The following is a 25682-nucleotide window of genomic DNA, read 5'->3' on the forward strand; positions in this document are numbered from 1 at the left end:
GAGAGTACGAGAGTAAACCGTTTCAAAGGATGTATGTGGAATAGTAGGCGAAGGTTTATTTTATTCAACAACCATATTACCTCAACCATTACTACATACCCCGCCTTGTGATGAGGCGAGGACTCGTAAAAGGTTGTTCCATCTTGCCTTTCTCAACACAAGATGTACCACAAACTCCACAGGCTGTACATACGTTTACACTCGGTACAGTAAAGGCTCAATCTCGAGGTCTGCACATTTTAGCCGAATTTGCTCACGGCTGAAGAGATTGGAGCTCGAGTGAGTGCAAGTAGAACCCAAGGAGTCGGATGTGCTTCCTCCTTCTTCTCCTTCTACTTCTCTTCCAACTCTGCCTGTTTGCTCCTCGTCTCGATTGGCTTGTCCCCTCTATCGTGTGCTGAAATTCCAATAATCTTACAAATCTTCCAATATTGATCCGAGATTACCCACAGAGAAATATCATTCAACTCTTCTGGCACGTTCATCATTGGTGCACCAATCGTATCGAGGGCAAGACGAGATGAAGCTTTAGAATTTTTACTAGAGATTTTGGCTCTCCAGTACAGTAGTACATATGTACGTTTATACGTAAATTATCTTACCCCAATGAGACGACTAGCTGGATGGCGAAGAGCAAGCAAGACATGTCCGATAAATCGCTATAATATGAGAGGGATCATTTGAAATCGTCAAGTTTCTCCCACTTTTGTTTGGTATAGTTTGAGAAGATTTGCTGGGAAAGTCCCTGCATTGCACCAATATGCAAGTTGGCCAAGGTTTCGCAAGACTAGAGTTATGAACCACTTTTGCTTGAATGATTTGACACTTCTCCTTCTTTCAACCTCGTCTCGAAATTAGTCCTAGTATCACATTTACTTTGATTGGCTTTTTCTTTTGGTCAAACATTGGATCATATCAGAGTTGACGAGGAACACGAAACTCCCCGGCTCTCCCCCTAATTTGTTTTGGATTGGTCCTTTTGATTGATTAGAACTATAAAAAGCAACCGCTCAACAGGACTGTTACCCGTTGATTTAGCCATTCATTTTAATTGAACTCTTCGACTGGTTTAACACAACAATATGGCTGTTGACAGCTTGACATCTTAAAAAAAACGAATTAGTTTTATAAGCTACGTGTTCTGTTCTTCATCTTAAAGAGAGAGACCTGCCATTTTACTCCCATTTTATATCAGATCCTTGGACGCATCCAGACGCAATGACAGGCCTGGGCTCCATTCCCAGATATACGTAGTACAGTATAATAATGTAGGAGATCATTTTGGAGAGCAGGAGAATGATACGTACAAAGAATGGCCATTAAGATTCATTGAGCACCCTAACAGACCAAGGACGAGTGTTGGGAGGAAAGAGCAAGGTCCTAAGACGTCCATTAAAAAAGATAGGGTGTCACCCAACGTCATTGACCACAAAGAAAATGTACTTAATATGTGGGTACAAATCATATGCATCATGTATTTGCGCTCTGCTTTGACAGGACCGAGGTTTCTTGGGTTTCACAAATCATGCAAAAAGCATTCATTGAGGATGCTTTGTTAAGTTTAATTCATAGAAAATACTGTCCGTCACCACTTCGTTCAACCATGAATCTAACGAGTTGAAAAGTAAAAACCTTCAAGCCCACGTGAACCCCGGCTAGCTAGAACAAGTCAGAGTAAGACAAGTTTCTGATCAAAAATCGAATTCGTTGGTGAATTTGAATTTAAAGCTAAATGGTATATAGATATAAGGTTGTCATCTCGAACGGCTGAGGATTATATTCCATAAAGAAATTCTGCAAAACCCACGAAACTATCAATCAAGTTTAAGGGCTTTGAGTTCCCCTTTTTAGGTTGGAAACGCATACAATAGTATCCAACCAACAAAGAAATATTCTGTGACGATCACGTTATGATCCTGGATGTCGATTATGCGTTACATAACTTGACGCAACTCAGTAAAGCCCAGGGGCCTTTGATGGTTTGGTCTACGTTCATTCGATCTTGGTGGTCCATTGGTACCACCAAGAGGTCACTTCCTGATGATGTATCGTTGACGACCAATCTGTCATTGGGTCAGTGGTACTAAGTATTTGTGCATGATATGATTGACTTATCCAGCCTTAGTAATGCACTCCTCGGCCTTTGACCATATTTGATCATTTCGGGCTTCGGGTTAAGGGAGTACAGTACGTTCATATTATCTAGAGTACTGTATATACACAAGGCTAGCTCAGTTTCGAGTCGAGCTACTCTCATCATATATTCGTGCGGATGATATGGAACTACATACCATGGAATTGGGCCATGCAGCCCTGTGGCTAGCAGTAGGATAAAGGCACTTTGGTCACAAGTTTGAACCTCGGACCCCACGAATAATCAAAAAATAGAATCGAGTATTTAAAGCGGAGTCAACCAAAGGCTCACATTATACTTGTCGTGATTTTGTTACGATGACTAAACATTAAGCAATCTGGAAGTCCAACGTGACTTTTGACTTTTCTGTTTTGAGCCTAACATGAAAAGAACGTCTTAGAGCGAGGACATGGAACTTATAGTTTATTACAAGCATTTCGTCCAGAATGTGCTAAAAGTAAGACAAATATGGCGCCTTCTTCCAATATGATCTCAAGACTAGTACAAGAGATGAAACATCCATTGAAAGAAAGTGATGTCATTTTTTTTTGTTTCACGCTGCCTCTGAATGTCGTGATTCGAGGAGTCCTCGTCTGACTGCAGTGAATATACAAAGGCTCTGTTGGGTGTCAGGAGTCTTGAATGGGGAATGTACTCTCTCGGTGTAGTAAAAGAGCATTGGCGAAAAAATCGATACCTTTAATTTTCTTTGCCAATCCAGGAGGTCAAATAACAGTCGCTGCCATTTACCTCCATACGAAGCGATATACGCGTACATAGTATATGAGGTGAATTTGACCAGAGCCCAAAATGGTCTAATAAAACCTGAATGCTGGATCGCCTAATATTATCAAAATTGCCATGAGGGGTGGGTGTTTTAAGCTTCTTTTTATTCACTGTAATGACGTCAACTCCAACCAGGGTCAAGAAAAGGTGATTTTTTAAGGTTGACTGAGATCAAATTCAGTAATTAATGTATAATTTCACTTTCTACTTGGATGAGCTCGGGGAAATGACCTAGCTTGCCATGGCAATGCAATCCTTTGCAATCCTGCTCTTCCTCCTTTGCCAAAACCCAATGCCAGTAGTTCATATTATTCTTATTTTTATAACTCTACACTAATTTACTATAGAGCGAGGCATCCACCATATACGTTATGCCTCTCTAACGGATCAATGAGCCTGTCCAATGGATTCACATGAGAACGATATTGGCTTTTATGATCATTCCAAGAATGAAAAAAATCGGTAAAGTCCATCTTTGATATTTGATTCACTTGACCCTCTCAACTGTACATCCAAAATAATTTTGGTCGAAAATAAATCCTCAGTGGCGAAGTCTAACTTTTAATGCCATAGGGAAGTCCACATAAATCAATCAGCGTACCCATTTCAGCGATAATTTTTCAAATTTGTACAATCTTTGCCAGGACCTAAATAGAATTGAACATGATTTGCTACACTTGCAAAATAATATCATCAAAAACACTTTGGAAAAAAAAGACATGAAGTTTTTTAACGTCATCCAGAATGCTTTGGTAGTTTAACTTACATGTGTTAGGGGTGATGGACACCTGTTCCGTCGAGGGTCCTTTTGTTCCTCGTCGAGGTCCAAGTGGCCCGAGGAACAATGAAGGTCCACGAAGACAAAAAGAAACATGATTGCCCAGTTAGTTTGGTACGTAAAGCATGCTACTAGCCACTAAGTAGCAATCACAAGTCTTTCGAAAGCAGGGAAAATCGAAATACTATCCCTGTCCAGTTGTCGTGTCACTGAAAAAGACTCCCTCGCTGCCCTTCAATGCACACAAGTTCCTTGGGTCAGAATATGTGTGTCTTCATAAAACATATAACTATGATTCCTTCAGAAAAATTCCAAATCGAGATTGAAATCGATCAAAGATACACGCCACATCAGTACAAAAAAATAGTGCATGCTTGTTTCACCCTAAGCTTAATGGGATTTGGAAGGTAAAACTGAGATCAGACAACTTCCTCGACAACATGAGTGACAAACTGTAAATCCAAGATGAAAAGCTCACATGTCTGTTGATCGAAATTTGGCAAATCTCGTTCCAGAAGATGGAACAGACTAGAGGGAAATATCCTGGGAAACGTTAAAAGAGGTCTTGTCTAAAATTGGCCTTTGATGTCTTTGAAAAGGTTCTAGACGTCAGAGAGCTGCTATGACAACAGGATTGGGTTTACTCAGTCCTTGGGGTGGGTACAACTAAACAGGCAAACTACATAGAGACAACAACGCTGCCCTTGAAAGCGATCAGACCATGGAGCTATCTTGAACCCCAACTCCATGTACCGATACATACGACGGACAAAGCCTAAGTGCGACGCGTACTTTCGACAGGCTTTTGAAAATTGGAAAACGCGGTCGTTCCGTTATTGATGATTAAGGTTCGCTAGGAAAGATTAAGGAGAGCGCCAACCAAGCGCTCTTTGGAATATGTGGAATATGTACCTCTTCAAATAATGGCATGAATCCACTTATTCCAAATGATATTACACCATATGTTTGTAAACAATAATAGCAGCAACAACAACATCTCTGTTGGTTGACTGTTGCTGGAAGGGAACAACACAGATATGCGGAACAGGCGGTCACCATCTCAACGACGACGACGACGATGACGACGACGAAAGATTGAGAGGATGGAAAACTTGGTTATTGCATTAGAGCGTGTGAGCAAGATTTGTCACTACCAGACGTTAATGGAATTTCTCCAGCCGGTTTTTTACTCCAATGTGGTATTGAACATTTTCCAAATACATATTGCTGGAACACACGAAACAGCGTCCTGATTATACGTACATGTACCATACTAGAGGAAGAAACCATGAATGCTGTCAAGTTGACCAAAACCTTGGACTCGCCATTCCGTGAAATTCAGAAATGTTTGTGCAATAGATAGGCTAGAAATAACTCCATTTCGGATTGTAATATACCATTATGCTGTTGAATGGAACCGAGAGTCTTCACAACTTGCTCGACTTAACGTATATTGGGTATCAGACGATTGGGCCCAGAAGCTTCCGAACTTCTCTCAACTTTATTTCTTCTTCCTTGAGAAAGAGGAAACTTACTGTTGGTTCCTCCGTAAAGACTTGATCCACAAAGGAAAGCTCCCCCTCTCTCACGCACTGATCATTGAACTACCATAGCGTGAAAGAATTGAAATCAAGTCAAAAATGGTACACTAGGTTTAGAAATTAGAAATCACGACAATCGCGTTCATTGTCTAACATACTGCTTTGATTTTCCCTCTGACATTGGAGCAAACGTATACTGAATAATTGAACCAGATATTGTCATGCATAGTGCAATTGATAGAGAGAATATTTGTTTTTCATGCCTTTAAGTATTGAAGCCTCCTGAACGGCCTCTTTTCCAGGGCATCTCAACGATCTCAACACTTCCTTGCGCCAGATTCGGTAGGCAATCACGAAACCTCAAAATACTTCCAAATATCAACTGGTGGTTTTTCTTAGAGCTCTGACTTTCAGCCAGATAAATGTAACTAGATACTAGGGTTTATCACACTCTATCTAATGGATGGATATATTAACTATTATTAGCATTATCAATTCAGTATGCCATGTAATCGGTGCTCGTGGAAATTTCTAGGCAAACAGCTCAAATCTATTTACGCATCCGTATTTCTTGTTACCATCGGTAAAAAGAAATGGCTTCAAAATGAAATTTTTGGTTAAGCAATATCATACACTAAGTACATTCAATTTACTATAAGTCGGCCAATGATATCATTAGGTGCGATGAAAGGCCGAGCTTGCTGGGTAGGCAAATGAAGCTCTATAACGTCAATAACAACAGGGGGAAAAAACTCATAGCTTTAATTAGTTAAAGTAAATCTCAACACTTTTTTTGGAAATCTTTGGCATTGCAGCGTAACTAAATAGGAATATCAATATATTACTATCATATTCATTCTTATACATGGCGTTTATACGGTGGCTGAGCTTTTCATTTGTTCTGGAACTTACAATGGCCAAAATGCAGTTGCTAAATCAATGGCCGTCAATGGATTCATTGTTACTTCAGTTTGTAAATTTCTAGCTCAAACTGAAATTGAACCAAATACAGCATCTCCTTCACCTAGAATATTAAAAATGAACCCCGAGTCATAACCTTTAAGAAATGGTTTCAAAGGTAACTATAACTTCATGACATACATTGTGAAGGGTAGGAGAGTGAAGCTAGCCCTAGGGACATGTGGAAATGGTGTCAAATCAAGGCAGTTACTCCATGTTTGAGATTATGAGGCCTTCTCCCAAGCTTGGCCTTTTGTTCTTCTAAAGAAGCAAGTATTCTAACCCTTTTTCTCCCCCTTGGGATAAGAGAGATTCGGGTAAGTTGGTTGAACGAGGGTTCTTTACATACGTCCACAGCACTCTCAAGAGATCAAGGCTTCTCAGAGTTGTGAACTACCCAAATTGAGCGAAGGGTTTCGGGTTTGGAGTAGGAGTTGTCCTCTACTACACGTAGATGATCGGAGACTCAACAGTGGGTTGAATGGTGGCTCGACCAAACGCCAAACTGAACGAACGAATGGGTCCATCTAGAGGGCTTGTGACTAGCCCTCCAGTTCCATCCCTTTCTCTTGTGTGGTGTGAGTGTGTGTGCCTTGGTTGGCCCTCATCCACTCACCCATTCACCTCATCATCTGCCCTTTTCTTCTTCTTGGACTCGGTGTATCTTTTCTTATTTGGCAGTCGTCGTCGTCGCCTTCGTTGTCGTCTGTTTCTTGTTCCTCTCGGTCTTTTCTCCTTCCCTTTGGCCATGTCCTTTCAACTCCTTCGCTTGCTTCGGTTCCCTCATCCGCGGACTTCTAGAAATTTGGACTTCGAACGAGCTTCCCGCCAAATCGGCCTGCTCTTGGTCATAGCAACTCTGAGCCCCTTTTCGAACAAAACTAATAAAATAAGAAACGTAGATCTCTTCCATTAAAGGTAGGTCATTTTTATATCATTTACTTGTGAAGTGGATCGTTTCAAAGTTATGTTGTCCAAAGCTTATGTAGCTGACCAAAAGCAAGCCGAATTTCGAATTTTATGTATTGTTTACAACATAAACTTAAGCTATGTCTCCCGAGTTCCCTAAGCATAGGTTTGGGCTCAAGTTTGGCGAAGTTCATCTAACTAACCAGATCTTGTGATCTTATGAAGTGCTTATTTGGAATGAAATGAACGGTTTAGAAGATACGAAATTTTGGCTTCCGTTCGCAGTCCACATCTCTAGACGTCCGTGCCTATTCCTTCGCCCCCCCCCTCTCTCTCTCTCTCTCTCTCTCTCTCTCTCTTCCTTCTTATCCCTCTCGTTTTCGTGGCTATGAACCATCGTGCTGTTCTGTATGTAGACTGCTCAGACTTGAGTTATTTTGAAGGTTGTATGTACCTTGGTAGTGGTGATGGGTGGTGGATGTGCCGGCGGCAAGGGTAACTGTTGATCACGCCGTGTCCGTGTTGGAACAAGTACCCCTTCACCTAGTCCATCATATGGACGTCCAAGTACGTACTCCAACCGAATGGTATAGAGACGAAGTAACCTCTTGCTTGGTGTTCCACAAGTGATTATCGTCTGTCAAACGAGCAACAGGGGAGCTCAATGGATAGCCAATTGGTAGGGAACTGTTGTTTGAGTCGCTTTTTAGTTCGGTATAGAACATAATAGTGTGTGCCACGAACGACGTGGACGATGAATGCGTGGTCTAAAGTTTGCATTCCATCAATCTGTCTTTTTCTTTGCCCATCACCACTTAACGGCCTGTCGGTCCTTGTAAATGTCTTGTCAAAGAACGCAGTTTGGAACTACTCTTGAGTGAGCACTACATAGAAGGCAAGTGAATAAGTGCTGCTGGATTTGGTGTAGTGTTGAGGGTGAAGAATCTCTTGGCGACTGCCTTGGCGAGCCAAAGAAACACGAACTTGCTCCTTTTCTACGTAGCTTCCGTGCTGAAGTTTCCAAGTCCCTTGAGTCTCAACCTCTTTTTCCGCTTGGCGTTCTCGTCCTCGTCGATTCTTGTTCGTCAGTCTCTGGGCGTCCGGCCTCTGTCCACACTTTCATCTTCATTCTTCAGGACACGGATCGAAAGAAGAAGTCGAGGAAGTCGGAAAAGTCGTCCCAGGAGAAGAAGAAGAAGAAGAAGAAGAAGAAGACGAAGAAGGAGGCGTTCTCCACGAGGTGCCCCTCTCCAATTAAACTGGCCCGCTAAGTCAACCTGTCCCGAAACGTAAACAAAAGATTCTTTTGACATGTATCTGTTCTGGCCCGAGGTAGCAGGTAGTTGATGGTGAGTGAAAGAAGCGAGATGAAGGAAAAACAAGGAACATTCCTGAAATTGATATCGCATGTGTTGCGTTATCTTGTGTGAATAGTGTCAAGTTCCTCCTTCAACTGTCTCTCCGACCTAACACCACCGGCGAGCAACTGAGCATCTCGACCGAGTATTAATACGTAGACCAGCGGTCTTGGAGGCCCCAAGGTCGTGCACACCTCGCTCGGGCCAAAACTATTCACATTTAACTCTGGCCATGAATGACAAGGGACCAAGCGGTAGTGTCACCACGCTCAAGGTTCAAAGGCGTTTTGAAGCTGACCATTTCCTCGCAAGTTTCACGAAAATCTGTCGAGGTGGAGAAGTCCAGCTTTCCCTTCCTTACCAGGTTCAAGCCCCGGGGCTTTCATTTCTGCTTGTGGTCGACAGTGATCCTTTCCGCATCCACCATTATTTCAATCTTCCAGAGCTTAGCCGCTCAATTTCGTATCTCATCCTTCCCGGCCTCGCCCACTGGCCTTCATCCAAGTGGAATGAACGTCTCAGTGGGAGGATCTGGGCAGCAGCAGCAGCAAACAACAAACCCACTGGGCCTCAATAGAGACCACACCACTGACAGGTAACCACCTTCCCCGTTAAAGTAGCCTAATAGACCACATATGATACTCGACCTCACTTTTCACATTCAAGTCTTGAATAACTGCACTCCTTGCCTGAAGGAAGTTCACGTTCCAAACAAGCACTATGTATTATAAACTACTTCTACGTACACAGGTCCAAATTGGTGTTCAAATCAATTTCGTTTAGCCGTTCAAGGTCGATGACTTGATCTAGGCTGATTGAGAACAATTCTTTAGTCGCTTGAGGAGAAGAGGGGCTATCAAAAAGCGTCTTGCTCTCACCCTGGTTGTGATGCCTTTAAGGCAAATGAGTTCAATCATCGCTTTTGACGTTGTTGCTGTTGTTGTTGTTGTTGTTTTTGTTCTTTTGATCGTATCCTCGCTACGGCAGGTAGCTTACTCTGTACATAGCCGATGGCGTGTTGATAAAGGCCTTTCTTGGCCTCCTGGGCCAATCTAGCCAATAAATCATTCCGATTCAAGTTCAATTTGGATACAATGAGATTGTCAAGATCCCTCGTCAGTACTGTAGAGTCCTGTTGGTGTAAAGAGGCGACCATTCATATCTGTTGTCTGTTCAAAGCCGATGGTCTTCCCCACTAATCAATGATGGTTAGAAATTTACTCACAAGTAATACACTTCATGCTTGCCAGAAAACCACATGCCAGCGTCAGACCCAAACATATCCTAGGACCTTTGTCAATTGTCTTTATTGACAGGACGCTATCGACCGTGTCGACATCTCACCATTGCAGTCTTAGTTCTGTAGCTGTTGTTGTTATTATTGCTATCGTGACTATTGCTACTGCTGTTGTTTTATTGCTTGTGTTAGGGCAAGAAGGCCAAACCAAAAAGATTGGAAACGATGCCTTTAATGCAGTTTTAGTGGTGGACACTAATCTAGTTATTGGAACTGTGCAAGGTGTTCTTCAGAATTTGGAACAAACGTATTTCGTCTTGGCTTGCAAGACATTTGAAGGGGGTCAACGGAATGATTTATCATGATGTACTTTCATTTTAACTTTCGGTCCCCAGGTTTGAACCTACGATAGATGGGGAGAATATTTTTCCCTTGCTTGCGTTTTCAATTAGACTGGCTGGTGTGAAATGAAATTACTTTTGTATAAAAGTGGATAAAAAAACTTATTTAAATTTACTTTTGTTTGGGGAATGGTAAGTTGTTACGTAACACTTCAATCTACTACATATCTGTTGACCTGGTCTAAGCCAATGGTTGTCCGCAAGTGTCAATGGTGGGTACAAATTTACACAGTAATTAAACACTAAGATTCACCACGAACTTCTAGAAATCCATGGATTCACCAAGAGATGGACAGAGGCCTAATAATCAAGAGCATCTTCTACTTGGAACATTGTCTCAGAGAGTGCTGCCCTCTCTTAAACTTTGCGGCAAGGAAAGTGAAAGTGGAGTGTTACTTCATGTGTGAAAAGTTTGTTTGTCTTCCCACATGTAGGTATGTTGCCAAGACAAATGACAACCAAGGAGTCTTGGTTGTTAAAGTTGCTTTTTTCTTGTTAAAGTTTAAGCGTGGCGCCCTGTCCCTCCGCAAAAATGCTGCTATTTCGCCTAGTCTTTTTAGGGAAATTATCTTTTGAATCAAAATGTGCTGATTAAGGGATTAACTTGAGCCATTAGAGTAACAACAAACCATTACCATATTGTCCCTCTTAGCTACGGAAAGCTGACATTTTTGTTCCAGTCAATTGCTTTGATATTGTCGAACAGAGCCGGTGAGATTTCAGTTTAGCATTTGTGTTGAAGTGAACAATTTCATAATTTATGAAGGTGGAACTAATCCCTGGAAGTCTTGGTAGAAAGCCAGTCAGATGAATACAGTCTCATGAAAATGATTCTAATTGAAGGCAGTGAAAGCCTGATGAAAGATGTGATTTTCATTAGCTTGTGGCGAGTGCTCATACTACAAATAAAATTGCATCCGAACAAGATATGGAATCATGTTCAACGCCTACGTGGGACCTGACTCGAAGACGAAATCGTCTTTTAGGCAGAGGAGTTCTTACTTCAGGTAGGCACTGGGATCGTTGCTGCGCACCAGGACATACCATTGGGTTGGGGTCAAACACCAGCACTTGCATTTGAATCAAACACACATACTACTGAATTAGTCTGCACTAAGTGCGTAACCCGTCTCTAAGATATGTGATATATATACATGCAAAAAGTAATCTGTCACCTGGGTTTGTTATGCTTTCTTGGTGGAACAGAGAGCCCACCACTTGGCCTAATGAGAGGCATGACTGGTGTCAACAAGTCGCCCAACTTCCTCTACCATAAAAACAGATACGCGTTTACTCTTGAACAAATGCTGTGTACTTGGTTCAAAACTTGATGCTTTTGCTCTTTTCACTCTTACAGGTAAGTCAAGTTCATTGGCGAAGGCAACATATCCCTTACAGAGTGTTTATCAATCACTCATTGACGATTTCGTCCTGTCACGGCAACGATACTTGTAACTTCTTTAAACCGAAGCTCTTGGCCTTTGAGCGATCATTTGACTCGGACTTTTAAAGCGGAAAAGCGGAAAAGCGAGATAGAGGAGGATGAGGAGGTGTTAGTGGTGGTGGTGGTGGTGGTGGTGCTAGCAGCATCAGCAGTTCTAGTTGTAAATGTAATCTATTGGGGAAGCGGGAGAAGAGGGACAATTTTCCGCATGAAGATTATGTCGCGTTCAAATGGAATTTGCCGGCTTCTCATAAAGTTTGCCGAGGGTCTGCTCTCGTGGAGCCGCAGTACAAAATGACAGGGTGACTTTTCACTTGATAATCTTTCTCTGGAACCATTGTGTTGTCTGTGGATACGAGTCACGGGGTGGGTCTCTTGGCCGGTTTTCTAATTAATTTTCTAATTGTTGATTTTCCCCACGGTGCGCCTGAGTTAGAATTCACTTGAAAAAGGATCATCCAGGGAAAGAGCTATTCTATCATTCGATCTGCATACACCGAGGGAGCATTCGTGTCGTCTTACGTCGTTGTCTAATTTTTTGAAACTCATTGCCATATAGAGTGGACTTGTTCCCAAAATAGCTTGAGCTGTTAGTGCACATGGCGAAGATGGTGGTGATGGTGCAGCAGCCATAGCGGCGAGTTCAAAAGACCGTCTTGTCTTTCCTCTCAGTCTCGTTCTCTCACTTCCATGGTTGGTTTCGTTGCTCAAGCACGTTCCCTCGAGCTATACTGGACCGAGAAACAGTAATACATACCTACGTGCAGCACTAGGGCTGCTTTGGAACTGGAACCTTGTCGGTTTTGGTGAGGCTGCTTCACTCCTCACTTGCGAGAATGTGCTATCGTTAGTCGAGACAGTGTCAGACAGACGAGGAGAAGGAGGCGAAGGAGTCCTGAGCAGCATGCGTGAGACAGACCCCCGGAAGAAATCGGCTTTGCCTTCATTCCTCCCTTTGAATTGCATAACTTTTCCATGCCGCATCTCACTCAGCACACACGGCCACAGTCTTCCCGAGTGGTAGTACAGAGCCCTAGTAGTGTCTCTGGATGAGGCTCCAGAACGAACGCGATTGCTCCATGGAACTGGTGGTGGAGAAATAAACCAGTCTCATTTTTTTTTTGCCATGCCCCACAAACAAACGTTCATACATCACTTGCATGGGCAAGGACGAAGATGAGATGAGAAAGAGCCATGGAAAACGCCTCACATGGGGGNGGGGGGGGGCAGGCCGTCAGTTGTTCCTGGGCACCATTTCAAGCGGAACAAGTTCGACGGTCAAAATGTGGAGATTGGCACCCACGCCCACATGCACGAACCAAGGTTGGGTGTACGAAGGGTGAGATTTCATTGGTGCTGGGTCAACCAGCACACTCCCAGGTTGGGAAGGGTAAAATACATTTCCTGGACTGACTGTTACCCCGGGTTTAGTTTGCAGGGCATTTTGAAAGAAGAAAGGTTGTGTTTCACCGCCTGGCTTCAGGTCTAATTGCCGAGACCAGAAACAAAGAATGATGATAATAACTGAAAATGTACAAGGACATTAAGTATGACGTATTGACGTATTATGTTGGAATTTAGAAGAGCCAAACCAAGAAAATACCTGTCCGAAGAAGAGCCGGGAGTTTTCTCATCTGAATATTGTTTGTGGGTTTAATTGATTTTGTTGACGGATCTTCAACCCCCTGTTTAGAGTATTAGTACCACGGGCAAGTAGGCTTCAACTTGGTCTATAGACGATGAAACGTCCAATGCTTTCACTGTTCATCCCTGAGGTCGCTTTTCGACTAGGCAAAGTTTTGACTAGTTTGAAGGTTTTCTAGTCCCAATTCAACTCTTTCTCGCTTGCCATTAATAGTTTGCAGAAAATTGAAACTGGACTCCCATTGTCTGGGTCTGGTTTTGGAAAAAAATGAAACTTGTGAAGGGGAGATCCAAGCCGCTTTTTTGTGCTGATTCCGCGCACATTACTATTCTCTTGCCGCCGCAGAAACAGTAGAAGCGAAGAGGAACCTCCACAATGAATGAATGAATGAATGAATGAATGAACGAACGAACGAATGAATGAATGAGTGAAAGAATATAGGTAGTACATAGTAGATAAGTGAAAGAGAGAGGGGCCAAGTTCTTGGAAGTGGTTGAACTTTCTCAATATGATGAGCTTGGACAATACTGTACAAAAGGAACATTCTAATGTGGCTGCAATCGTCACGAATGTCAGCATTTGTTCCGTTTTGTAGCAAGGAACAAATTGGATTGGGACTGGCACTCTCTCGTAACGCATTGGAGCCATGGTGTGACTCGGTGATATGGATTGCAAGCACTCTTTTCCAGTGTAGTAATTATGTTCAGAGCCTTCTCGAGGTTTCTTGTCCATGGAAGTAGTAGTCCTGGAGAAACTGTTCCTTACTAAGATGATAGTGTTGGATGGACGTCAACACGAGCCTAAAGTCTATTCCCTGGTGAAGATCTGCAGAAGGTCAGGTCAAGACTGGAGGTGGCGCACACTTTGCCATTCCAAGCCAGCAAACTACTGTAAAGCTGAGCTGAAGGGAACTCTTTTTGTAGCATATCCATTTGGGTTCTGGACTTTAATGGACAATAACTGGAATCCCTTCGAAGATGGCCAGTAAAAAAGAAAGAACGCAGAGAAGTCCCCCTTGGCGTTGTTTCTTGCAAGAAATATAGCAAGCCTACTTGTGAAGGGCCACTTGGCCTCAAAGGATTTGGAAACCAATAACATTCGTACACTTGGATCATGTATCAGTTGACCAAGCTTTTGTTGGTTATCCTTTTGGAAAGTGAAGGATTTTATTTCCTGTTTTACATACAAATGTGTAGATAGCAAACAAACAAGAAAAGCTGGGCTGGAAAAAGCATTTGTCAATAGTTTGTCCAACGCCATACAGTTTGTGGTCAAAAGCTTTGTAGAGATGAAAATTGATAATATCTTTTGGCATCCTAATCTGTGACTTCTCATTTTGTGTGAGCAATGTTTTGAAAGTAGATGCAGCATTTCCACTCATTGGACTCTCATCACAGAAGGAAACATTTTGTGATACATTTGTCACAATACAAGTCACAAATAATGAAACGGGTGGAACCATAATTAAGAGGATTGGAATTGAGATTGAAGATGAATTTTTCGCTCGACTTGGTACCTAAGGAAAATATTCCCTTTAACGATGACCTTGATTTTTCCAAATAAGTCCCCACATGTCAGACACCAAGAAATTGAGGAATGTTGAAATTCCAACCTTGAGGGACTCGTGAAAATGCGATATTCTTGGAATATCGAATTTTCTTATTGTTTTTAAAAGTCAATTTTTTAAACAATATCCGGTGGTCAACTTATGAATCTTTACATACCATGCTTTAATTGACCTCATTCATTAAGCAGATTTTTCTAAGAATTCTTAGTCACCCTTTTAGTTGAGATCAAAGTAATGAAATTAGTCTGTAAAAGTAAAGATTGTTATTATGAGTCGAGTTTTGCTCCTTCAAACCCCAATAAATATGTGTTTAAACCAAAACATTGTTCCAGTTCATTCTCACTTGTTGTGCAATAGAAGCAATGCCGAAAGCAATGAAGGCTTAAGTTTCAAGTGAACCCCATCGGCTGTCAAGTTGAATGTATCTCTGAAGATTCCAGGGCACAGCGATCCTCAAGGGCCCAAACTGTAAAGAATGGATTGTATTTCGTTTGGCATACTTGTGCACACTTGGAATTGAGACAATCGCTTTGCTTTGTGTTTCCGCGACGTTCTTGGATTTTGGGCTTTTTCAAGAAGTCTCTATTACGTCCATATCTAGGAAACCTTCAATGGCCGATTTTAGTTTAAAAAATGGCAATTCTTTTCATTATCTTGCCACCCTGACCAAAGCACAGTCTGGCCAGCATACTAACAAAGTAACGAATGGAGAAGAAATATCAGATGCAGAAAAAAAACAAATATTGTAGATTTTGACTAAGATCGAAGAGAGGCTGTCACTTTCTGTTTTGTTGTTATCGTTGCCAAAGCATTTCTTGTAAACTTGGAGTTGATTGCTTTGAGGTGGTCGTAGAGTTGGGTGCCTCCATTTGTGCAATTTCCAAATCATCACAATTGCATTGAAGACGTGTTAAATCGAGCTCGAAGCGGTCGACTCGACACTCGATAAACATGACTATTGCAACTATATTAAGAAAGTAGTTATATCTTGACCGTTTTATTAAAAATGTGACATAAATTTGGTCTTGACTTATCTTAGGATTTCAAAATGAGATTTCATATGGGAAATAATGTGAACCAACTGGTTAATATGGGCCTTTTACATCAAACGAGTTTGAAGCTTAATACTTCCATCGGTCTTTTATTCCACGTAAAATGTGGGCTAACAGAAGTGATGTTTGAAAGAACTGTGGATCTAACGAAACCATTTCGGAAATGAAAGAAACAACTTCAAACATCCGGCTGGTTTCGAGCCCTTCAAAGGCCGAATGTAACGAGGAAGAGCAAAGAGGGTGGATGGTTGTCTTAATGTTGTTGGCTCAAGGCACTGGCTGTCATCAAAACAGCCATCGCCCACCCGCGCAAGAGCGAGGCTCAGCCTCCTCCAAACGAACCAAGAAACGTGGTATTCCTTTCACGGTGGCAAGATGTTTTTTGGGGTCTCATATCCTCATTTCGATTGGAGTCTCAGTCTCAGCGGGAAATGGGGACCCATTGCCCGGAATCGTGGTGGTGTACGTCTGTTTGTGACAAATTTTCGCGGTCTTTTTCCCATTTCCGTCCATTGCTTTTTGAATGAGAAATTCTTTTGTAGTGTAAAGAAAAGGGAAAAAGGAAGGCAATTTAGTCTGGCTAAAAGGGGTTCTCGGCCGAGGCCACGGCTTAAATCATGAGATGAGCTAGTGCGTTCCAAGGGATTTTCAAAAGGTTTGTCGCCTCATGGTTTCAGCAAGAGAGGTTCGTTAGTAGAGCTGAAATGCCTCCCATTTCATATTCATTTCAGCAAGTATTAAGTGAAAGGACTGAGATCCGCCGCATATCCGTGAGCTCGTGAACGACAGACATATGGGTTGTTGTGTTGCCTCATTTTTTCTGGCATGGCCAATCCAGATTCTTGAAACCGCAGGGTCTGCAATGCAAGTTTTGTTCATTCTGACACCGTCGAGATATCTTCACAGGGTTCCACTTTGAATTATTGCAAAAAAACGGGCTTTTATACCACCACCAGTTTCTGTATGGGGCCAAAGCCAAATTGAAAGCAGTTCAATCAAAGATCGAAGAAAAGGTCATAAGGAAACGAAGCAGCAGCATTTCGTTGTTTGGTTTGAACCTGTGAGCATGAGTAACAATGGAAACATGACAACCAACAACCAATTGTCATCACTGCAAATTCAATCAACAGGGCCGAGCATCAAGCCATTTGAAGATGTTAACTAGCATTTGCTCATCTAACATTAGCTCATTTGGGTGGTTGGGGTTCCTTTTTGCGAACCCTGTTCAGTGCCATAAAAAAACCCTAGTCTTGGCCCATCCTCAACACAGCTCGAGCTGTCTAAGGTCTTCTGGTTTCACGGAACAACATTGCAGCAATTCTCGCGAGATAACTGCCGCCCAAGAAGCTCATGAGGGTGGGATGACTTCACTACGGTCACTCATAGTACGTACTAGCTCGCTCTTCTTTTCCTCTCTCTGCAAAATATACCCAGGCCACAAAAAGGGAACCAAAAACCAGGGCCCGGCCTTCTCTTCTCATAGCAGTGATCGTTCAACCTCAGCCTTGGTCGAGTAGTACGTACACAACATAGTTGGCCTAACTTCTTGGGGCATTCTTTAAGCGAACAAGAACAGCACGAAGTTCAAACGCGGAACTTAAACTCCTCCACCCACGATGTGGCTCTGTCTGTTTCTCCGTCCGTCGGTCGGTCCGTCCGTTCGTCTTACCCTTACCACTCATCCTCCAGTCTTGGTTTTTTAGTTGTAATGAGAGGATCATGCTCTGGACACTCACGCGTATTGGCCTTAGATAAATGAAGGTTACGTGGTTGCATGTCTTGACACTTCAATGTCCCACTATGTAGCTGATGTTGGCGAGCCTTTTCGGCTCCAGGATAGTACTTGAGGCACTGTATTGAGGCACTGGTGGCCTTTGATCATTGACTTGGATAGAGATACTTATTAGATCATTTCTTCCCCAAAGGCCAATGTGGATCGCTATCTAATACCATCTAGGGCAGGAAATGGGGAAATAGGCGAGTTTCCATAGTCATGATTGACAGTTGCATGTATTGATGGAGCTAGGATTGGACTTTCAGGTGATCAATCTCAAAAGGAATGGGAACTTGAGCTTTCGAGTTTTTTTGTAGGGTTACCGGGTTAGACCTTGTGTGCGTTCATTGGCTAGTTAAGACTAAAAAATGGAAAAGGCCGCAACTTCAAGCGAACCTAACCACTACCAAGGTGGTCTGTTCCACAGGGTTGGAGTTTGAAATCAGAACCAAGGTAAGGATTCCATAGAAAGCGATGGATTCAAGGCCATAGAGCTCATCGGATCTAGTCACTTGTAGTGACGATGAAGCTTTGATTAATTGGGTTCTCCTTGCCAGTTTTTCATTTCAAACCCCAATTACCGGAAACACAAAAGGGCGCTTTCTAATTCTATAGGAATTCTACAATTGAAAGAGATGCGAAAGAAAACACACACACACACACACAATATTAAAAGGTCAGCCAAGCAATTGCCGTTCATAAGGACAATCTTTGTCGATCGTGATGACTGAAGATGTAGCATAATTATTAGGTCTCTGAGTGAATCTGTGTTAGATGAAGGATAAAGAGATGGACTCCTTTTTGTACTCGCGCCCTTCCTTGAGATTTCTAATTCGATGGTCCTCCCTTTGGATTCAACGATCCTTTTTTGCCATGGGAAGACCGGTCTCTTGGTCGCCAGCTATCCAGTGAGAAGGCTGGGTTTCGTGGCTGGCTGGTTGGCTGGCTGGTTGGGCATGGCTCCCATGTACATGAATGAAGGCCAGCGACCGACATCAAGTTTAACTCGTCAGTCTTGTACTATACTTTAACAATCAAGAAGGACTCTGTGTCAAGTTTTACTCTAGCTTGGTACATACGAGTGCGTACTATTGCGCTGGTCTACTCCTTAAGATGTGGCACGATGGCCGGGTTATGCCCTAGTGTTCCACAAGCCCCTTTCAATTGCGTCCGAGTATGCAGCTCCTTCGTGTTCGCTCAATCGCACACTCTTTGAGCCGACGGCCTCTATATCGAGCAGACTCGAACACACTTCGCCGTCCTCGTCGTCCGTTCTTGGCCCGTTGATCCTCCTACTCCTTTTGAAGGAGACGAAAGTATTGTTGGTGTGGCGCTTTCCGCGAGGAACATCGGATCACTCTCAAAGACTGTCCACAAAAGTAGGAGGAATGGGGAGGGAGAGCTGTTGCACTACAACTACCACTAACACCACTACTTGTCCTCCTCCTCTTTCTCCTCCTCCTTCTCCTCCTCCTCCCTCGTCTTCGTCTTCTTCCTCTGATCTCTCGAACCATACTTCAACTCTGAGGGCCACGCCGACTGGAACCTGTAGTAGTTTGAGTTGAGACTTTGAATGTTTCAATAGTACTCACCCTCTCTCAAATTCGAAACAATAAACAATTATAAGTGCGCACAAGACGAGTGGGCCTGACCTCATCGAGCCTTAATTTACCCAAGCGTATCATCTTTATCTCCAGTTACCTATTCGCCGGTCTTCTACTACTACTGATACTACTACTGCTACTGCTACTGCTACTGCTACTACTACTTCTACTACAACTTCTGCTACAACTATTATTATTCTCCCAATTCGAAATGCAGGTTCAAAGTCTCGGGGACTGTCCACCTCACTGACAGAGTCAAACACTCAAGAGTGCCATTCTGTTTGTTGTCCGGGTCGGATGCCAAGTTTTTCGGTTTCTCGAGTCGGTCACTCATACCTACATGCATGTACGTAGTAGCTAGCTGGCGGCTCATACTCTGCGAAGCTGCGAGATCAGTTTTGGGCTTTTTCCCCCAAATTCACGGATAGAATCGAGCGCCGTGGTGCTGGGTCCAGAGTCCTGAGTCCTGTATCCATGAACGGCGTGCATGGTGCGACCGATTGCTCGAGTGTGCGAAGTGTGTCCTTTGATTTTTACATGTCTGATCGCCATAAAACAGATCAGACTCCTTCGAAATTAGAAGAAGTGACTAGCTGTGGAAGTAAGTAGAAAAGTATAAGGTGATGCCGCCGTCCTCTGGGAGAGCTGTTGCCCAGGCCAATAGAGGCACAGGATTATGGGGAGGAAGAGGCACTCCCGAAGCACGATCATTTTGTTGAGGAGACCGACACTCGTTCGTCCTTGGGGCTCATCACACGCTGGCCTCAACATGTACAGAGGAGGAGCAGGAGGAATACCCTAGTCCTTCTTCAGCGAAATCCTCAACAACTGTCTATTCTACTCCAAGAACTCAAGTCCATCGCCGAAGCAGTGAGAAACAGTAAGAAAAGAAGAAAAAAGATCGAAAAGACGGCCTCGGGCCATGGACTCTGCAGTAGTGACAATTGCAGTGACTTGTTTCTGCCATGTAGCCTGAGTCTCCTTCGTTCGTACCGAAAGAGCCGAAAAAACTTGCTGCTTAGTCTTCTTCCTTCTGTGACTCTTTTTCGGTTGTATCTTACAATTCAAGCCCTAGTTCGCGAGTCCTTGGGTATTGCTATCGTAGTGGTGGAACAAAAATCCAACGGAGACGTTGTTGTCTGTGGCACCAGCCATATTATTGTTCTCTCATCAGTGTTACCTGTGTCCCCTTTGGTCTGTTGTTGCTGTTGTTGTTATTGTTATTATTGTTCGGAGGGGGAGGGGGGTGACAGTGCGTCTGCTGTGCCTGCCATTGCTACGATTGACACCACTGTTCCCAGCTTCTGATATTCCAAGTTCCCTCTCAAACGGCCAGCCAGTCGCATCAGAAGGAAGCAAAGCAGAAAAACACCATCGGGGAATCTGCAAGGAGCAGGGGGTCTATGGTCAATTGGCCATGGAACACGAGGCTTTCAGTCAAGGCTAAGGAAACCAACACCAGTGTAATCATTGGCACCCAATCGAAGTTGCATTCATTATCACTTGTGATGGATTAGATAGATGATCTGGCATTTTGAAATAGTGTTTTGGTGAAGTGAGTTCTTCTCTCGACGCACCCGGTGTGACATGGGAGTGAGACTTCCAAAGTCCTTATTTGGTGTCAAAATCAAAGCTCCATTTCAATGAGAAGGCTGAAGTGCTGAAACGAAGGCCAAACACGTCATTGCCAGGCCATGGTTTTGCGGTGACTTTACAATAGGTGGCATGAACAGCCCAGTTTGTTCTAGTACAAGGTTTTGGTGTGTATTCGACTGAACCTACTCCCCTTGTGATTACTGATGAAGTGGTGCATCTTTCATGACAAAACAGGGTGTCACATCGGTGGTCTGTCGGACCAGATTGGGCTGTTTTTTCCTTCTTACGTGGGCTCTCCTCGTCTTTGGCGAGATCCCAAGAGGAGTGCTCACAGGGATCATGATATCCTCCAGTGCTGGATTGAACGTACGTCGAGGTGCCACTGGCAGTAGTCAAACCCTCAATGGTGCAGGCTCAAGTCCATCGCGGCGAAGCAACTCGTTTGAGACTTCCAATGCGCCCTCAGTGTTGGCCAGTACCTATGTGGCTGCATCGGCCGGGGCAGCTTTCGTGGTGGGATGCTCAGGTGGTCCCAGAGCTAGTTGGGGTGGAGGCAGTTACCTCAGTGGCCAAGACAGCATTGGTGGATCTCAGCTCCAATTACGAAGGTAGTGCGTCATTCTGCCCAGTGTGACTTTGCGTGTGTCTTTGTCACACGACCCATCCAATGGCCACCAATCCAACCATCCAACCAACCAACCAACCAACCAACCAACCAACCAACCAACCAACCAACCAACCAACCAACCAACCAACCAACCAACCAACCAACCAACCAACCAACCAACCAACCAACCAACCAACCAACCTATCAACCTACCAATCAATCCAACCATTGACTAACTAATGTTTCCGTCGACCACGTTTAACCCCGAACAATCGTGACAATCAAAGCAAGATATTCCGTATTGGTTCCCTCCATTCCAGTTTTTCACACAACAGGTCCAAACAAGACAGAAACCTTATATCATTTTCTACCCTTCTTCCTCTTCGCTCAAACCATTCTGACTAACCCGCGTTGTTATCCGCTACATACATAATCCCCATAACCGTTAAACAGCTTTATTCAGCTTCGTCTTCACATTACTACTTTAACAAAGCTTTAAGCCTGGGAAACTTACATCAGTCGAGTGCTAGAATTGATCCAGGCTTCAAGACATGCCGATGACAAGTGAGGAAAAGTTAGTATCAGAATCAATCTGACAGTGAGTTCCCGACGTACTTGGAACGCTACTTCGCACGTCATTTCGTAAGAGTGTCTTGTGATCGAGGTGGCTTCTTTCGAAGCTGAAGAACTACGGCCCCCTCTGTGTCGATTGTGCCTAATCATAGCAAACCTATTTGGAACCAATTCAGCCCATTGGTCTGGCTTGAGATGTGGGGCTCGACCTGAGTGTGTCTCGCATTCGCGTTCAAGTTTGTTGTGTGACACATTTTTCTCCCATCGGCGATTTCAAGACAGTTGCACTAAAGCTCCTTTGCCAGACGCCAACACGACGAGCTCCATTGGCCATCCTCCATTGGAGGTCGGATTGGCTGCGTTGCCGACGACCTCTTCTGATCGCTCGTTCGGCCCGTTTCATGAGATTAGAGATATTTTGTTCACGATGCTCAGTCCGGATAGCACATTCGCGGGAACGTTTCGTAAATACTATGAAAAGCTCGTCGATGCTGCAGTGGAGAGAAAACCGTAAGTGCCAACTAATCTGTCCCATCACAATAGCGCGAGCCCTTGCAATAATAGTGACCAGAGGCAAGAGGCTTCTCCATCCATTCTTAAAGGTCTCGTCTCATCATAATATGGGTTGTATTTGTATTTGTTCGAGCCAAACACAATTAGGATTTCCCTTCTACGAGACATTCCTTGTGTTTTACGAGAGAGATCAAACTAATCCCCAAGGACTAAGATAGAATCTTTCCTGAAGAAGGCGAGATCTTTTGATAAGAAGAATAGAGAGAAGGGGCCAGAGCAAGAACGAGAGCAGAGGCATGGCACAATTCAGTCAGTCCGACACGAATGAAGACGACAAGCTAGTAGAAGTGGTTGTCGTCTAATTTCCGGACCCCTAAAGATCTGGACTAAGTGCATGTACGGGACAAACTGTACACTATATGTCTTACATTGCTCGCTATGTCGTACGTCAATGTTTGAAATTCATTTGCCAGAGACCAGGGGCGTGACAGCTTCAAGACCTCTCAAGAATTGAGTTGTCCTCAATTGTTTCCAAAGAGGAAAGAATGCCCAAGAGGTTCATGCCTAGAGCTAACATAAGTAGATAAGAGGGTGCTTTCCCATTTGGAACAACCTCTTCTCTTGCATTCTTGTCATTTTCTTTCAGTTACATATGAAAGCGCCATTCCTCATTAACTACTTTACATGTACACACAATAATGAAATGAAGTGCTTGGTAAATAACATATTTACAAGTTGATGTCTACTCACAACAAAGCCAATCTGTCGGGTTTCGGTAAGTGGTGTTCAGGTTTTGTGTCCCTTTGGGCCAAAGAGATTGTCCTGAAGTTTCGTGTTTAGCCTCTTTACTGACACGTTAGCAATCATGCGCCAACTCTGGACCAACGACAAAGTTCGTTAGGCACAATCAACTTGGGATATTGCTACAAATCGCCATTTCAAAGGACACTCTGTTTAGTGTCTATATAGAACAAGTAAATTCCACTCTACCTTCAAGCATGCAGGGTATGAATATGGCCGGATATAAACAGTTTTCAAGGCATTAATTTTAAGCCCTTTTGAAAGAATGCCTTTTGATAGATTTCAACCCTCTCACAAAACGGCTAAATTGGTAGATGTAAAATCATTAACAAATGGGCAAATTGCTGAGATGACACTTCCTTTACCATGCATTGTACATTGGGTATTGATATAGATATACGATACGTAAACCGTCTCCTGCTCTCATTTGGCAACTGGTTTAAAATCTACACAATGAAAAGGTTTCTTTAATGCACCAGGAAGAGTTAGCCATGACTTATTAGCATTGACTGCCCATGGATTTTTACAAACTGCTTTCTGGTGAGATGTTGCAGACTGAATTGACGCCTAATTTGCCCAAATACAATGATGGTGTGACAGCATTTTAAGCAATCTTTCCTAATGAATGTCGCGTGGTCCATTTCTTTCGTTACACCCTTTATGTTAGTTGTATGATCCAAAGGATTTGCCTGGTACAACCCCATTGTCAGTCACCGTCTGCTGGGAAGGCTTAAAGGATTTTCGGCCTGATCTCTCGCTTAGATAGATACCCTCACCCTCAGAACGGTTCATGGATGAAAGGTCCTTCCTGAGGAACTGAGGGGGCAGAAAACTGTCCGCTCCCATCACAAACAGTTTGTACTTTCATTATTGATAGGAATAAAAGGATGAATCAAGATTATTGTCATCAAGAAAGTAGTTTCCCAAGGCTACTTTTAATTCTTGATCCCCCGCTTCGTCAATCACATTGGAGCACAATGGTCCAAAATAAAACGGTTCTAGAAATTGCTTCTTTGTTGGCAGCTCTGGGAGAAGGAAAGGGGAAGGAAGGAGCATTCAACTACAATAAATTTCAATTCCTCGTGGCAACTCCAAAATAAAGCTCCTAAGGCATGGAAGAGAGCATGAAAGACCCCCTTAAAGAAATCTAGACAACCTCCGCCACACTTTATTGATCTCGCACTCAAGCACCCACCACTCATTCATCAGAATATAACGTATAGAGAGGGCACGCTGGAAACCACGATTCGTGTGCTGATATTTGCTACTACGATCAACTTTGGCTCACGACTTAGGCAGTTTTTTTTTATTCTGCAGACTAGGTCTGTACTTCCATTGTGTACCTTGAATGGGTAAAAGAACAAGTGGAACAAGTTAGAATCTGACACGAAAATTATGGAAGATCCACGTGCACCAAACTGAGGAAGAAAATAACTTCTCGTGAGCCAGGCAAGCGAAAAGAAGCAGCAATTTGTTAGGAGCTCAAACAATGAAAAATGTGCAAATAAATAGTGCCACCATGACCAAGAAATCTTCCGTCCACCCCAGACCGTTTCCTATTAATAACAAGATGTCAAGTAACCCATTGAAAATGATACAAAAAAAAGTTTTGCATTGCACCTTCGACTGACGGTAGACGAACGAATGTATGTAGTAAAAAATTAGGCTTTGATTTTCACACGGTTTGAAAATAGAAAATCCGCTATGTGCCCTCGTTCATGTGTTTATGTGTGGATTGGCTTGATAGGACCTTCTTTGCCTTCCGATATTGCTTTTTTGGTTGTTTGCTCTTTAACATCAATCCTAAATTCCATCAAATTGAATCTGTCACGCTTGCTGCAACAAGAAATGAACCGTAACAAATCGCTACCAGAACTTGCCCCATGGAGGAAAGAATCACAATTGATCCAAAGAATTGGAAATTTTGAATGATCAATGATCTATCTACATGGACAAAACTGGGCTGATCTATCTTTTCAAGTTCAATGAACCACCACGCAAAACATGATTGGACACTCTTGGAGCCCATCCGTCCATAACAAGAAGATCCCAAGGTGGGTTCCTCCCAAACCTCGATTGACTTTGGCATCACACCCAAGTAGATAGAAATACTTGGCTCTTTTTCTGTACGTACACAACACGACGAAAACATGCGCTCATAAACACTCGCCACAGTAATAAAATGAAGGCTGGGCGGAAAGCAATTGTTTGTTAGAAGATTTAAACGTGGACCGGCTTCGACATTCTCGAGTGGTTCGAGTTTTGGGTCTCAGCCTTGGAACAATGGTCATCATCGTCATCCTACAAAGATCTACTGCACTATGTCGGTAGGTGCAGAGTAATAGGTACTAGGGCGCACGGTGGCTTTCAAAGTGGACCGATGTTGTTGATTGTGTCCGGCC

The 25682-nt window shown here is 43.3% G+C and overlaps 1 protein-coding gene across 5 annotated transcripts in view; it reads left to right on the forward strand.

Moving 5' to 3' along the window:
• The window catches only part of LOC131877760 (potassium voltage-gated channel protein Shaker-like), a 108285-nt gene that overhangs the window by 35929 nt on the left and 46674 nt on the right, over positions 1-25682 (forward strand). Inside the window, exon 1 of one of the 5 annotated variants that reach the window (XM_059223533.1) lies at positions 8521-9061. The exons of 2 other annotated variants lie outside the window; for them this stretch is intronic. In XM_059223533.1, the coding sequence (XP_059079516.1) occupies positions 8703-9061 (359 nt within the window). In that variant the 5' untranslated portion in view covers positions 8521-8702. Of the gene's footprint in view, positions 1-8520; positions 9062-19215; positions 22477-25682 lie in introns of those variants that run through there. 2 more of the 5 variants (XM_059223532.1, XM_059223538.1) reach the window with 2 other exon arrangements.

This window comes from Tigriopus californicus, chromosome 3 (assembly GCF_007210705.1).
Source record: "Tigriopus californicus strain San Diego chromosome 3, Tcal_SD_v2.1, whole genome shotgun sequence".
In the NCBI taxonomy this organism is placed as follows: Eukaryota; Metazoa; Arthropoda; class Copepoda; order Harpacticoida; family Harpacticidae; genus Tigriopus; species Tigriopus californicus.